This window comes from Parus major, chromosome 1 (assembly GCF_001522545.3).
Source record: "Parus major isolate Abel chromosome 1, Parus_major1.1, whole genome shotgun sequence".
NCBI classification, from domain to species: domain Eukaryota; kingdom Metazoa; phylum Chordata; class Aves; order Passeriformes; family Paridae; genus Parus; species Parus major.
The window spans coordinates 109,845,587-109,862,502 of record NC_031768.1 but is presented as its reverse complement, the minus strand read 5'-3'; the positions used below and the strand labels follow the sequence as shown (position 1 = coordinate 109,862,502).

At 42.2% G+C, this 16,916-nt stretch overlaps 1 protein-coding gene and 1 long non-coding RNA gene across 2 annotated transcripts in view; one reads left to right on the top strand and one right to left on the bottom strand.

The window, feature by feature from the left end:
• Window positions 1-5,652, bottom strand: part of GABRR3 (gamma-aminobutyric acid type A receptor subunit rho3) — a 30,312-nt gene extending 24,660 nt beyond the window's left edge. The window contains exons 1-2 of the mRNA XM_033518813.1: window positions 5,497-5,652; window positions 4,228-4,737 (exon numbers count right to left, since the gene is read on the bottom strand). Of these exons, the coding sequence (XP_033374704.1) occupies window positions 4,228-4,355 (128 nt within the window). The 5' untranslated portion in view covers window positions 4,356-4,737; window positions 5,497-5,652. The remainder of the gene's footprint in view (window positions 1-4,227; window positions 4,738-5,496) is intronic.
• Window positions 5,653-13,982: 8,330 nt separating this feature from the next.
• Window positions 13,983-15,965, top strand: LOC107201303. Its single transcript, XR_001520106.3, has 3 exons — window positions 13,983-14,289; window positions 14,484-14,608; window positions 15,397-15,965. It is a non-coding gene; the product is annotated as an uncharacterized LOC107201303 (long non-coding RNA).
• Window positions 15,966-16,916: the final 951 nt, after the last annotated feature.

Here is a 16,916-nt window from a genome sequence, read left to right as displayed (position 1 = left end):
TTATTTATGCTAATTTGTAAAGTCTGTAAACTGTATAAGCAATCTATTGTGTGTGCATTGAGGCTCATTCCACCTCGGAATTGGTGCACCAATAAGGATCCTTACTAAAATATCAAGGTAAAAAACCCTTATCCCTCAACCATGTCTGGCTCTCAATTTTCTAACACCAGAAAAGGGCATCAACAGAAGCACAGCAAAAAAAAAAACCAGATTATATTTCCATGGCCTCTTGATTGTGCAGCTTTCAGCAGCACACCATGGTCTAGGGATCTGAATACAGCCATGGATTCTACACATTCATGGCAGAGGTCAGGTTGTGATTGAGAGGAAAAGCCCACACAGAATTCCAGAACGATTTAAGTTGGAAAAGACCTTTAAGATCAGTGAGTCCAACCATTAACCCAGCCCTGCCAAATCCACATGCTAAACCATGTTCCTAAGTGCCACACCTACACATCCTTTAAACACTTCTAGGAATGGTTGGTGAATCAATCCCCTCCATGGACAGCCTGTTCCAGGACTTGACAGCCCTTTTGGTGAAGAAATTTTTGTGAAACCTTTAGAAGACAGATGCACCTAAGGACAGGAAATCTCTTTTTACCTATCTGCATCAGCAGTAATGAAGAGAACTCTGGTATTGGTGCAGATCTGGGCAATGATAAAAATTTATTGGTCTCAGTGAGGCACATGCTCAAGAAACTGCTGCTTCTACTCATAGCTGTGCTTTCCATAGCTGTATTTCAGGCAAGGGTTATGTAAATTAAATGGCAATCTATAGTTATGTTCCAAAAGAGGTCATAAAAGCACTTGAAGTGTTTCAGATCACATAGGAAATTCTCTCTTGTTGGTACTTCTGTATTTAATTAAAGGGAGCACTAACTTTTTGGCTGAAAAAGAATGAGAAATACTGTTTTGACACTTCCCTACCCAACACTATTGCATGGACCTTGGTATTTGCCAGAGATCTCAAAGAGCATTTAGTTATTGCCTACAAAACCAAAGCAGCTAATTCAGAATTAATTAACAATGGACAAAGATGTATCAGGCTTTTAAAGACAAATTTAGCTGCTCCCACCTGGCCTTGAAAACCATTAGCAAATGAAAAGTTAAAGGTCTGCTCAAGGGTACTTGGGTCATTTTTGGCTAAAGCATTTAATCACTTAATGCCATCAATATAGCTCCATAAACCAATGGCCTGAGTGGGATAGATGTGGTTCATGTCCCATCTGGATGTCTTTAACTTTCCAGGCTATCAAAAGTTTATGCTGGTTCAAGGAGGAATCGGACAAGTTGATGGAAAAGAAATCCACTGAAGATCACTGGGTCTGCAGAAATTACACCCAACAAATGATGTTGCTGGAGGAAATTTGGTGACTTGGTACAGCTGTGAATATTAGGGGAAAATATCTTATTTGCCCTGTCCTTATCCATCCAAGGTTGTGCTTGCAAGCCCTTGTTATAAACTAGGTATAGTACAGAGATCCCTGGAAAGTTTCTGCTTGGCTGTTCCTCTGTTTTAGAGCTCTGCTAATGATATGGTAAAAGTTCTTGTAGGAAACTAGAGAAAGGTCCCTTTCCCCCTACCATCCTTTCATATTCAGAATGAAACTAGGTAAGTTTAGAAGAATACTACTAAGGTGCCTTTTATGAAAAGAATACCCTGGCTGTCATGGCTGTAAGTTTCATTCCAGTGTTGTGTCCCCAAGAAACTCCAGTACTACTAAATTAAAGGTATCCAAAAGGTAGAAGTTACAGAAATCTTATTCCAGTCAGAGTCTGTGGAGTAATCCAGCAATGTGACCTCTGAAATGCTTTACTACATTAATCAAGCCTTGGAGCCCAGATAAATGAAACAATCAAAATTGCACAGTTCTCTCTCGTACACATGAAAATGCATTTCTAATTGTTCAGTAACATCAGCAATATGTACTGTCAAAAAAACCTAATATTTTGACAATCAAATGTTTTGTTCTTTGCTGTAGGAAATGGACCATGAGAATAATCGCTTTCTCATGTACTTTTGGTTAATGCTTTAAAATCTTCTTTACAGGAGAATGCAGACAAACAGCTTTGGAGGGAGAACTGGGTTACTCTATTAAAACAGTGGAACTTGTAGGTTAAGTAACATTTTCACATGGGATTCTTTTTAAAAGGCCACCCATTTAACCAAGGCCATCTGTCAGCTGTGTCCCTAATAACCCTAGTGCTGCTGAAAGATTGTTGCCCAGAAAGAAAAAGATGCTGATGGAAAGTCAGATCCTGATGCAATGTACTGGAGGATAATGCAGCCTTTAGAACAAAAGCAGAGAATGAAACAAAGAGAAATTAAACACATTCAGATCCTTTGCAGAGAAAAGCTGATTTGCTACCGTTAAGCTTTGGGATCCTCTGTGGCTCAGATTTTGCAGTCTTCTTCCCAGTTCAAAATCACCAGGACCTTGGAAATGAGGATGTGGGAAGCCAAAGCTTGCCTTATGTAAAGAAAACTGCCACACCAGGCAGCAGCAGATGAATTCCTCCTTGTTCCTATTCTCCCTTTCTGGTAACACACTTGTGCCTGTCTCACAGGATTGTCACGTGGATCCATTTGCATGTACCAGTAAAGATCTGTGACGACGGAGAGGACACTTTGCTAACACTGGTGTTGCAAGAGGATGTTCATCAGGATGCCACAAAATTTCCTGTCTCCTACCACCAGGTCTCCCTCTGGCTTTGTGATTTTTTTATGTCAGTGATGGAACAACTGCTCTCAGCCATGGCAGAACAGGATAGATGCAAACAACAGCAGCATATGCTCCCCTCTTACCACAGATAAAAGTACCAGCTGAGTTTAAAATAGACCTTCCTTGCCACTACCACTAATAAGGTATTTTATTCTGTTTCCATTTGATTCTTAACTAATTTAATTCTTAATTAAATTCCATTTAATTCCTGAGACTGTTAAAACACCAGATGAAATCTTACGCTGATACTGGGGCTAGTTTTGTTTATTTCCCTTTGTTATTACAAATAATTGTGCAGCAGAACTCAGACTGTTTGAAACAGCCTGCTGAATAGCCAGCCATTCTTTTCATGAGCTTTTGGCCTGCATCAAACTTGGACCCATAACTTTTCAGGACAGAAACCCAGAACTCTTAAGTGATACAGCACCTCTGAGCACCTGTGTTGTGTCATCTGTTACCTTGGATTGCTAAACAGGATTTTATCAAGACATGGAGGGTTCCAGAGATATTTCACTGCTGGATGATGAGAAGTGATACAGGAGGTTAACAGCTATACACCTGCCACAAAGCATGCAACTTCAGGGGGAAAAAAAAGACAGCTTAAACACATCAGAGGAGGCCAGTTATGATACTTTTCTTCAAAATGTAATATTGTAGAAATAAACTACAAGCTCCCCTGCTCATTTTAGTAGGGGGTCAAGCACATTTTAAAATCTAACAGTTTTATCCCTTCTCCTTCCTTAAATGGAGCTAGTTATTCCCAAGAAAGAAGAATTTTTCTTGGATTATCAGTGGCAGCCATTGGTCTGTTCACATAGTATGAGATTAAACTGGACACAGGTTGAGAGGCCTCACGTGGCAGATGTGAGCTGCCTTCCTGGGGGAAAGCACTCACACTTTGCCCAGAAATTTATAGGTAAAAACCTGTCTATCATTATTCATTTTCAACCAGCTACTCGATTGAAAGGCCAAGAACAGAGACAATCTTCAATGTCTAAAAGCATTAAATATATTCCAGAAAGGGAACATGCTGTGTCATCATTAAAAATAAGGTGTCATTTACCTCATTTAGTGCCACAAAAAAGTCTCCTGTAGCTTTCTAGTGTAGCTACTCTGCTGTTTGGGTAATGGAAGTCACTTTTTAACATTGGCATAGGACTCTGGAAGGCATTTCTGTTTCTTGTGATGGGAGTCAGAGGGCAAGAATACTTGGAACATCACAGCAATAATCTGATAGCCTTGTATCACAGCAGGTAAAAGAGCTGGGTGTGGGTGGGTACATGACTGGATATTTATGAGACTTTCATAAAATGACAGTGTGAAAGGTCTGGTTAGGAAAAATTAATTAATCAATTAATACACCCTTTCTGTTGTGGGAACATCCTATCAATGCTATAAATCCAGAATCTGGAAAAACAGGACAGTGAACTAAAAGGGTGTGTTGAAAGGTGGCCGACAGCATGAGGTTTACCAGATGAACAGAGACAGATAAAGTCTTTCTTACCTGTTATGTTTTCTTGAGAATGACATTTGATGCCGACGATGAAGACGGTGATGCTGACTGTGAGAACTGTGAAGCACTGCTGTTGGCCATAGGCAGGTGAGGAACAGAAGCTTCATGACCAGGACCATCTCTTCCAAAAGAGAAATGCACCTGATCACCCAATCCACCTTGCTGACTTCTTATTTTTAGAATTTTTACCGTTTAGAAACAGCATAGCAGACAAAAGATGCACACAAAGCGAGGCATCCCTGAAGAGAGAAGACAGGGGCATCCCACTTCTGATGTCCTTGCCGAGTTCCCCTCGTACTTTGGCAAATCATAAATATTCCCTCATCTCTACATCCCTGCAGCAACTGCTGTCCAACCAGAAGCACCTTGCTTTCAGCACTGTGGTAGGTAGGGCAGTTTGCTTGGCCAGGCTGCTTTCCTCTGATCCATTGCTGCCTCTCTTTCAGCAAAGGCGCGGTTTTAAATTCTCCACCACCCGCTCGGTAACCTCTTCAACATAGCCTGTGCAGGCAAAGTGATGTCAAACATTTAATCCCCCTTAAATCCCACACAAAACCATACAAAAATCTGCTTTAATGACAAAGGTCTCTAAATTAATCTTGCTTTCTATATATGTGTGTATCTGCTCAAAATCATCTTCTGCACAGATCAAGCTCTTTTGTTAACTGGCTACATTGCCCTGTGTTCCCAACCATTAACATCAAATCTGGCTCCGTCAGCTGCCAGCATTTTGTCAGTACACACACACACTTCCTTCTGAACTGAACAATATCACAGTACAAGCCCAAACTAAAAAGGAACTCCTTTTTTTATATTCCCCAATACCAAAAAATATACATTTCCCCCTCTCCTTTTTCTTCTTCTTTTTACTAAGTTCTGCAGCTATTTAATTCACCCTGAATTTACAAGGCATCTGCACATCTAAGATCCAGTATCCTTCCACCAAACCTAATTCTATCTTTATTTCATTTAGCCTGCCTTACTTGCTCAACAGAAGGTTGAATTATGAAACATTTTATTAACAAAATGCTGCTTAAGCAATAACTTGCACATGACAGCCAAAAATTATGGTAAGATTTCTTAGGGGCTTAAAACTGGACAATACTGGGGACACATCTTCTTAGCTGACATGGCCAAATTTATCTTTTTCAAGCCATCAACACGTTCAGTCGTTATTAAAAGTGACAGCATACATTTATTTTTCTTTATCTAAAAATCAGAGATTTGAGACTGAATGTTTAGGAAATGGAAATACCTCACCCCTGTCTAACAGCTGGAGGTGTAATTTTTGTCTCCTAGGAGGAGGCTTCTTCCCAAGTAAGACAAACCCAGGGATAAAATCAAGGCCATTGTCTGCTGAGACAATGAGCACCCACACACCCTGGGACAATAATCCTGTTGTGTGGACATCCTCAGAAGCTCCCTGAGATTTCCAACTAACTTCACCTGGGCCAAGAAATAATTCTCAGGTGCAAGTGATTTCCAGGTGGAGGTTACCAATGGACAGCTAACTCCCACTGTTAGATTGAATTGGGTGGCCTGAAATCAAAGGCTCTCAACACTTCCCATTCAGCTGTTTAATAGCTGAATCCTTTCCTGTTCAGAAAATTTAGGGAATATCATTTGCAGCCTGGCTCAGGGACAGTCAGAGAGTGGTTCTGGTGTATTCTGAGGGTGGGGTTTCCAGACATGATAAACATGAGCTGCACTTAATAAAACCTGTAACAAGTTCCATTAATTTGAACTATCATTTGTGTGGGAAAGGGAAAATAAAACAGTAACTCTAATGAGAATTAATTCTAGGTAGAGATAAAAATGAGTTCCTGAGCCAGTCTGGTTAAGTTCCCTAGTGTTACCCCACCTACCCATATCAAAGTATTAGCCCATTGATTAAATTACATCGAAGAAAAAATCTGAGCCTTTGGATTCTCCTCTTTCCCCACCCAAGCACAGGCCCAAAAGTAGCAGCAAATGAAATAAAAAGCAAAGTACACTGCAGGCTGTCTGATAAAGATATTACCACATTTCTGCAGGTCTGGCTACCTGCACATCCATCAGAGTCAACCATTTTCCTCAGCTATAAAAGAATAACATTTATATCCTGTCTTCCCTGCTAATTCTAGTTCCCATTGTTTCCAGAGACTGTGGAGAAATCCATGTTTTGGATGCTAATGTAATCCTTAGCTGAAACCACTGGCTGTTATCCCCACTGAGCAGGAGACATGGAATAGGGAGAGAGAGGATATTCTGGGTGCTGAGGGTTATCCACCAAGAGCTCTGTAGGGGACTTGTGGTTACCTCATGTCATGCTAATGTAGAAACGTGATGATTTTGTGTGCTGACCTCAAGGAACTCCCAGGAACCCATTAAAAATAAATAAGTAAAACCTACTTTGCAGAAAAGGGAGCGCTTAGAAGTGCTGCTCCAGAGATCTGGCTGTGCAGAATGAGTGGCATGTGCCTGGCCAAGCTGCACATGGATGTCCCTCTGTCCAGGAGAGGGGAGTCCCTAACAGAGGCACAGGAAATTAGAGGATGTTTCACTGAGCTATCAGCACCCCACTGCTTTATTACTCCTGGCTGTAGCAGCAACTTTACCACTAAGCTGTGCTGCCGAAAAGGTGGCTCCATGGAGAATTTCCAAAACATGCTGAATGTTCCTTTGACTATCCCTGCTAAAATCAGCTTTAGTCAAACAAAAAAATTTAATAACTAACTAACTAAATAAATAGAGAAAGGGCTGCATATTCCACCACCTTCACCCATCTAATGTCATAAATATACTTTGGGAGGCCTTGCCTAAGCACACTGAAAAACTAAGCACCACTCCTCTATCCTACAGTGTATTTCCAGAAACCGTCTAGCCCACACACATGGAGTGGTGCCCTCTCCTGCAGAGGGGAATCAAAAACACTTCCACTGATGGGTGTGAATATCAGTGAGGGCAAACCCACAGCAACAAGGCTTCTTCATGTTAGATCTGTTTTCATTTCCTCTGGGGAAGGGAGCATTACACAGAGCAGATTATAATATCATTATAAATTACCATTAAGAAAACAGGTTAATCTCCCTAGCATTTGTCAGTAATAAATTCCAGAAAGATCCCTCTTTGGAGAAGAATAAAAACAAGACAATACACTTCGCTTGTATTGGGCAAGCTGCTGATCAGTTCTTGTGTTTAAACACAGAGCACTGTCTCTTTGCTATCAGTAAAATTATTTCTTTAACATTATCTGTAGCCTATCAAAAGTTTGCCATGCTTATCTTCCTGGGACAAAACTCAGCACATGGTAACAGTGCATCAGCTCATTGGAACAGTTTGCAAACAAGCAAGCACAGAAAAGAAGCAAAGGTGATTACACCACCTGGTTTCAGAAAATGAGATGCCTTCTTTTAGTCAGCAAACTGAAACATCCCTTCTGGTAACTGCAATCTGGAGCTACAGACCCCCTCTCCACCACAGATCACAGAGCAAAGCAGATTGACAACAGCTACTATAGAAACAAGAACAGAAGAATACCAGGGATGAAGAAATGCTTCAGAGGCTGGAATTTTGCATAAAATGCATAAAATCTGATCCCACCTAAAGGCCATTTTAAACATATGGAGAGGAAAGACCACAGCACACTAGCACTTTTCAATCTGTAAATTAGCTGCAGTGAGAACAGATGCCATGTGGAATGGGGAGTGTAGGTTTACATGGCAAGTATTTTTTTACTCTCCTAATCAGAGAATGAAAAACAACGAAGAAAACATTAATAAGTCTCCTAAGAGGCACTCACTTCTTAAAACAAACCAGCAAATCACAGAAAGCATATTCACCACATCCATGGCTCTGAGAGTGTGAATGCAATACAGCAGCACAGGAATAGGCAGCATTCTGCTTTTCTATGGTAACAGACTCAGTGCACAGCACTTACCATTTATATCATGGTGACTTACAAAATCAGTGTTAGAATTAAGGACAGTTTGTCCTGCTTTTATTAACACAAATGACAAACCAAGTTTCCAGAATTAAGATATCCATTCACATTTCCCAACAGGATGAAGTGGGAGGAAAGCAGAGACTGGGAATTATGATTCCAGTTTGCAGATCTCAGAACAGAGCAAGTGCCTTTTCTTCTCATTACAGAACAACCAGCTGTTATTCTTCACTAAGGTAAAGGGTAGTTCATTGAAAAGTAAAGGTCATCTAAACAATTTCCTGAATACAGATGTTGTGTGATATGAGGTCTCCTTGGGTGTCTAAGAATCTGGTCACAAACAGGGCATGGGACCTGTACAAAGTTTGCAGCTTTTGAGAACAGAGCTGGACAGTTTCCACTAAAATGGCCAAAGACTGGAGACCAAATTCCACTCCTGAGATTTGTCCAGTTCCTTATTGTCTCTGTCCACTGCCTATCCATCCAAGGGAGTGTTTTAAAACCATAGTGTGGGATCCTCACAAGACCATAATCCACCAAAGACAGGTATATATTTTCCCATATAAAACAGCCTCTAAATACCAGGCTTGAACAGGTGACTCTGTATGGCACAAGGGTCTTTTCTGCTTTTCATTCAATTTACAAAACTCAGGCTTCTCTTTCCTCTGGAGCAGTGTTGGCTACACACTTCTTTTGTAGAATCAGACATTTGGGTTGAAAGAGTGGCAAGAAAAACAAAGAAAAACCCCTAACACTTTTCATTCTCCATTTCCAGAGCCTCTAAATCAGGGATTCTTTCCCTTTCATCATTCTGCCCTGGACAGACCAATCATTGAATTAATTTCATCCCTAAATCTCTTTGCTTTGCTTCTACAACAACCTCGAGAGTAGAACAATCAGTTTTGCTGCCTCTGGTTAAGGAATATCTGCATATTGAGGGTGATCTTTTTCAAAAAAAGCAGCCACATTTTTCCCAGATTTACACTTCTCACAGCCTCAGTGGCAGAAAATTTTGCTTTTCTGCCACCTCATGCTGACCACAGGCATGGGATACAACTACCCTACTCCTGCATGTATGTCTATTTTTTCCCAGGAGCAGCTTCTAGAGTTGGTTTCTTTATTTCTGTAGCATTTTTTTTTAAAAAAAAACAACTTTTTAGCCTCTCCCAAGACAGGGAGGATCAAGGGGCTGACCCTTAAGCCTGAGCAATTCTCAGAAAGCACATGTTTGCAGCAGCACAGTGTATCCCCCAGAAGAAGGCTACTTTGCCATATGTATAGCCTCAACACCGTGTTTCAATCCCAAAAGAAATATACACTGCATGAGATTATTTTTTCCCCCTGATTTCCCTGGCAGTCTAGCCAACAGCACAATCTCTCACCAGTGCTTACCAGTCAGATCCTAACTGCTACCTGAAGTTCTTTTGGCTCATTTCCCCCCACAGACCAAAACAAAACAATTCAGCAAGTGTGTTTACTCTTTTCTTGCTGCCAAGCTGATGTCTATTAAGTGTTTTCTCCAGCATTCCCTGTTTGCTGTCCAGGAGTCAACAACATATCTCCAATGGGAATTAATTTATGAAATGTATTGCATCTCTACAAAGCTCCTTTTCTGTCACCAATGAACATGAGGAGAAAAAAAAAAATTGTTGAATAGTAGAGGAAAAAAATGTACCTTTCATCTTTGGCACTGCAAACTTTTCTCATCTTACAGTGAAAACAGAGACAGATTTATTGATTAAAGTCTGATCTCTACAGGTCGCAAAACAGCTTCAAAAGCCATTAGGAACAACTCTCAGTGGCTGTTTTCCAGGCTTTTCTTTCCCATTGATATCTTCCAGAGAAACATATGTTAACATCACAGAGCAGGTGCTCATTCCAAACTGGGAAGCCAATTTTTACTGAATGAATTGTAGTCTAAAGTAAATATATATTTAAGTTTACATACATTTGAGATTTAAGAGGAGGTAAGTGTATTTGGGTTTTCTAAGGCTTTACATCCTCTGTTTTCCTAGTGGCAGACAAAATAATGTAGGTCTAAATCAATACACACCTGAACAATTCATGCTAAAATCTTGAAGGAGAGAGAATCTAAGTGATGGAACAGCAGCAGAGAAGGTTGGTTGGAAATTTGCTCATAGAATCACTGAATGCTTTGCTTTGATAGAGACCTTAAAGATAATCTCGTTCCAACCCCCCTGCCATGGGCAGGGACTCCTCCTACTAGAACAGGTTTTCAAAACCCCATCCAACCTGGCCTTGAGCACTTCCAGGGATAGGGTATCAGCCCAGCTTCTCTGGGCAAGCTGTTCCAGTGTGGTACCCACGCTCACGGAGAAGAACCTCTTCCTGAAGCTGTTGTGCTCTTGTTTGTTTCCCTGTTAATATAAAGATAATGCCCTACAAATGTCTGGGCTGGGAGACCCAATACAGGTATGCTGGCTACAGCATGTTCCATCCTTAAAAGATATGTGAAGTACAGCTGAGATCCCCAACAAAATGGAGCACCTGCACTGAAAGATCACCCTGCTGTGATGCCTTCATTGCAGAAATCCTGATCTGGTAATTGCCTTCAGGTGCAGGAAAAGCTGAGGGGGATTCTGGAATGTGTCAACATGGATTTCTGCAAGACAAAAATAGTCACCCAGAGAAATCCAAAGTGACTGGTCTCCCAGCTCTGCCTCCTCACCCTTGGGTACCGACAAAGGACTCAAGACAAACTCTCCTTTTGTCCCCCTTTTTATTTTTGAGGGGAAAAAAACCCAGGACTGCTCACTATTTCACAAACCCCTTTTCTATCCACAAAAATCAAATGCACTACCTGATGTGCAACACACCAATGATTACACACTGAGAGAGACACTGGTGTTTACTTCAGGGCTATACAATAATACCAGGCCACTCTCAGGTATTCCACAAATTGAGCACCCACACTATCAAAACTTTTCAGTATTTATGCATACTAGCAAACAAAGGAATTAGTGTTCACTGGCTACAAGTTATATAGTTCTCTTATTAAGTAGCGTTGTTTTCTTTTGGTTAATGATTCTCTCGCTTCCAATGCTAATTAGTCCATATGCTAATTAGTCCATCTGCTCAGTCTTTCCCTACTTTTGGGTCAGTGGTACGTGAGTCAGTGGTCACTATCTGCCCCCACCGGGATTATCTTTTACCCAGTTTGAGCTGATTTCATCCCAGTTGCTGAGTTGGCTTTATTGGTTTTTTCCCTGTCCTGTGGGTTCTGCCCAGTAAATTCAGCATTCTGTGTCCGCTCTCAGGGGCACATCCTTATTCCCGAGCTTTGTTAACCTCCCCCTACATCTCAGAGCATTAAAACACGCCGAGCCCTAAACCTAAGCAAGGCAATTCTACCGACAATTCATTTGTCTTTCGAACACCTGCGCATCCCTTGACGCTTGTTGGCCGCTCTGTTTCATGGATTAACTCTCATTTCTCGTCGAGCAGCCTTGAAAGTACACAAAGGTCAAACACCAAGGAGCAGCCCTTCCTAAGAAAATTTTCACATATCCCGCATTTTCCAACACTCTTCCAGTAAAACACGGCTAAACCCGTCTCCACACGACCGCCCCCAGCAGCGCCCTCAGAGAGCGCGTCCCTCCCGCGCCGACATGGCGGCCGTTCACTCCGAGCGGCCGCGAGATGGCAGCGCCCGCCGCCGCACCCGGAGCCCCGCCGGCCGCCGCGCCTCGGGGCTCCCTCCGGGAGCGGAGGATGAGGACGGAGGGGAGGATCCGTCCCGCCCGCGGCTCCGGTGGGGAGGGTGGTGAGGGGCGAGAAGGGCTGGAGAAGGGGAGAAGGAGAGAAAATGGCCGCCGCTGGTGGCAGCGCGGGGTGAGCCCGCTGGAGCGGAGCGCGGCCCCGCAGCGCACCTGAGGGAGCGCGGCCGCGGGAACAGGACGGTGCGCGGCGGAAAGGCAGTGAGCGGCAAGTGTAAGGTGATAAAAAGCGAAGGGGGCAGCAACAGCGGGGGAGAAAAATAGCGATTGTGAGGCTGGCTAAATATCCGGGATGATCCAAAAGGTTCCCGCTTCACGAGTCTAACTCCAGCAGCCTGCTGTTCTTCACAGTGGCTTCCCTGATGTTCCTTACAGAGTCTGACTTCCAGCCCCTTAGTACAAGAATAAAACAGACTCTGGTGGCTGTAATCTTCTCTCCTTCAGTAGTTCTCTCTGTATTTTACAGAGAGACCACTGGAAGTAATTTAAAATTGAAATAAAGATAGCAGCTTTGTAAAGTGTGACAAAAAGGTAGGGAAACCAATGGAGTTTAGTCGGACTTCATGGAAATGAGACCACTAGAAAAAAGGTGTTCATTAGTAAGAAATGAGCACACACACGCTCTCCCCAAATAATTTAGTATTGGGAATAGCCTATTTACTTAATGTACATTAAGGATGTTTTAGAATAGAGTACACAGTAGGAGGAGTCTGGAATGGTGTTCCTGGCCACAGCCTGGAGCAGCAGCAGCAGCATCCATAGGAGCTCCACAGCCAGTGCAGGGATGAACACCTGCTGCCTTGTACTCGTCCTGAACGTGCTGCTGCCACCACCTCTGACTGCCATTCTTTGTGCTTTGTTTTCATCCTTATTTACTTGACGTTTTTTGTATTGGAGACCTTACCTATTTTAATCTCTTCACTGGAAGAGGTCCTGGTTTCTCCGAGTCCCTGTAATTCACGTTGCACGTAGGGTGACAGAGGCCCCAGCCCAGATGCTGGCTTGTGCCATCAGGCTCAAACACATCCTCCACAGTTGTATAACCTGACCCAGACACCGTGTCCTAGTATTGTATGGCCCCTGCCAGGTTACATAAGGTGACACACCATCTGCACTGACATCTGTGACCTGATGCAGGTGGCATCACTCTGCAGCACATGTTAAGAAGGGGAGGAGGCTTCTTACAGCCCACATTTTTTTTTTTCACTTTTAATCTGATCACCTTAGCACAAGGCATTCTTAGCAACTCAGCAATGGCCTTCATCTGTCACCAGTGCTAGCAGGAGTGATATATATAGAGAGAAAGAGATACAGATATATAGATACATATATATATATGTATATATATATATATATAATATACATGGTGGAAATAAACACTACACATTTGCTGATGTGTAAGCAATTTGAGGGCAAACATAGTAGACATTTTGCCTCCAAATTTCAAAACTTGTCAAGTGCGAAAATTCTTCAGGTGAGAAATGCTATTTGCTTGCCTCCTACTTCTTTAGTTCTGACTGGTCACCTTTAAGATTTTTCCACCAGAGTTGAAAAGTAAAACTAAAAATCAAGAGTAAACAAAGTTTTGTTTTACAGGGAGTGTGGGTCTGCCATGTATTGAATCACAGCCTGTGTTTTACAGCCCCACAGTGTTCAGAAAGGAAGGTGGTAAATTTGCTAGGTATTCCTGTGGTGGTCACCATACTGTGTGGACTTGGAGAACATGAAGAGAAAGAAAAATAAATTCTTGGGAAACGCAGAGGTACTCCAGCACCCTGAGATGGCAGGAGTGTGATTAATATTGTTCTGATGGAGGAATGCACATGCAAACTCTGGCTGAGACATTTCCAGAAGTATGAGCTAACAGAGACTTGACCTCGAGTCCTAGTGAAAAGTAAGGCTAATTTTTAAATACTTTATGCCTCTTGTTGAATAAACCCTGAGTTGATTAAAACCTGTAGCAAAGCCCTGGGTTTCACAGGCTCAGGGATTTGGCACCTAAGAAACCTCTCCAGTATTTCTGAAGTGCATTTTTTCTTCCTGCAACAAAGGATCTTCTCTCAGCACAGGGAGGACAACGTGCAGCTGTTATCAATGCACACCGCTGTGAAACTCACTTGATCAGCCCCAGGCAGCAGGAGATATCTCCCAGCCCCAGGGCAGGCAGAGTCTCCAACACATCCAGAGTTAAAATCAGCAGCCTCGATCCACACCCTGAGACTTCCAGCCACCAGCATCTTATAAACACACCTCTTGGACTTGCACTGATGGATTGCTGGGGGCGTGGGTGCCTCCCACCAGTGGAGACAACAAAGGGTTTTATTCATAGGTGTCTGTAAAAGAAAAACAACACACTGAACATGCATGTGGTGAGAGCATCCCCATCTGCACCATGTGAGTCTCGTTCCGCTGCACCCCGAGAGCTCTGAGCAAGGGGAAAGAAGCTCAGGGCTCCATTTTGCAATTTGTGAAGTGTCAGGGAAAATAGAAACTGATTCTGATTGTCTCACTGAAAAAAAAAAGAAAAGATAAATTATTTCTCTCTTTTCTGCCTTTCACAATGCTGCTTCTACCTCTTTGTTTTCCAGGCTGCAGAACAAGGTGTTCAGCAATAGAGAAAAGGGCAGTGTAGAGATTCCAGCATCACGATCAACACAACAGAGACAGAGTCAATTATTAAACCCTGGGCAGCCTGCAGGGCTTTCAGCACTGGGTAAGGAAAGCTGTTTGAAAAGCTACTTTCTCTCCTGCAGCATTAAGTGAAAATGCATAATTTGTGGTTTTTAGGCTATTTGTAGTTGAGAGCATTGGGCAAGCATTCGCTGCTTGGTGTCCATAGAGCTTCCAGTCCTTCTGCTGTCAGTTCTCTGATCCTCCAGGATCTTGACTCCAGCCAGTATAAAACCAGTGTAAAAAAGACATTTATTAAAACAAATATATCAGCTATGCTCTGATATGAAGCCTTATCCATAGGAGGAAAATGTAGAGTTTAGAAAGATTGTACATCACCTAATGTCAGCCTGAAAGTGCAACTATGCAAATTGAAATAAAAAGCAGTCATGAAGCTTAACATCCACTGGCAATGATTCACACATTTGTTTACACTTTGAAAATCCTCTTTGCCTTAAATTTTCTCTCGGGGACATGTGTTTTTACAAGACAATTTCTCACTTTCATCTTCTCCTGCCCAGAGCACAGCTACTCCAGGCTGTAACTCCCAACAAACCCTACCAAGTATAGAAAAGGATTAGGTAGGGGTGGTATTATTTGCCTTGTCATCACTGAAAATAATGCATTTTCACCACACTGAAATATCCTACTTTTTTAAGATTTTAGACAAGACAGAGGATTTTTACCATGCAGGTAAGGGAATTCAAATTAAAATAGGCACTAGAGGTCAAGATGTAACAATAGTCATGCTGAAGTAGAAGCTCATGAGTCATCTCCAGTGTATCTTACACGGTGTCATAACAAAATTTTATTTATTTTTCTTTTTTTAAGACAGAGTAGTTGTTATTCATGCAAAAGTTCAAGAGAAGAAACAAGGGATCATCAAAAACTCATTTTACCCTTTCTGATGATGATGGGAGGCTTCAAAACATGCTAGAAGAGCCAAAAGAGCGTTTTGGCCGCTGACTTTTATTTCACAACAGATGAAAAATTTTACTTTAGCCCAGTGGATTGAGTAACAGACTGTAAGGAGAAAGGGAAGAGAACAAATGCAAACACACTTTGACTAAATAGGTACATACATGCCCAGTAGAAGCAAGTATTTCAGGCCAAACCCACTTCCTATTTTCTTTAATACTGAGTTTTAGAGATAAAACACAATGGCTCATGATTTTTATTGGAGTAGAAGAAGGCAAATGATTTTCTTCATGTCCTCAAAGCCCCTTTGTCTTAAAAGTCTTGATAAAAATTAGTCTTTTGAACCCAGGTAAGTTTCCAAGGACTTTAATCAAGGACTAGCAGCAGATCAAGATCAAAACCAGGAAATACAATTTTCATCAAAAGGAAGAGTCTTTCTGCAGACTGAACTGGGCTGATGGAAGAGGCTGTTCTCTCAGAAGTATCTGATATTAAAGGGTTTCCACCATGAAATGAGTTGTTAAATAAACACCCATCAAAATAACACCTTTTCTAAAGTTATTTGGCTGTAGGGATTAAAAAAAAAAAAAAAAAGAAAAAGAAAATAAAGTGGTGTTCTACCACAGATATCTGTTCCGCTGAAGGCTGATCAGGAGAAATGTATCTCAAAAGCTAAACTTCTGATGGTTGTCCTGATAAATGGAGGAGTCTGTTTCATTCAAAATTTTTCCTAAATGTAGCCTGCCCTGCAACAATTTCTCTACCACCTTCATGAGATTGCCCTCCAGTTAATAGCACAGCACACCTAAGGAACATTGAAAAGTCTGGGGCGTGGTTCCCTGGAATCCTTCAGACTCCACGGTCTTGCAAAACAACTCTTAAACTTCCACTGCAAGGTTTTGGTTCCGGTGGATTTCAGGAGGTGGAAGTGTGTGTGAAAACCCTGGTAGGTTTTTGTTTTAATCACACTGATTAAAAATCAGTTAAAAGGCCCATTCTGGTTTTGGATTGGAATGGAATTTTTATGCTGGATATTGCCTGGATCCACATGTCTTTCCCTGAGGGCTGAGGGTACCTGCAGCAGCATCTCCTCCTCCTCAGAGCCTTGCAGGAGTCTCTGGGACAATGACCAGACTTCCTGATACACAGCTGCCATTCAGCCCTTGCTTGAATGCTTGAATCTTAGTTCCCTCTCCTAGTCCCACAGAAGACCACTGCTATTCATAAAAATAAATGCTATAATCGACCCAGCAAGGCTGAGAAGAGCCTGGACAAAACTCCCAGGAGGGGGATGACAGGAATACTCTGCATCTGGACACCAGGCAGTCAGAAGTGATGAGCCAACACCACAGAATAGTGGAACAGGGATCACCAGCTCAAATGCAAGGTACAAGAGGATAGAGAAGTTGAGTCCATGTCTGCTCATACCTGCA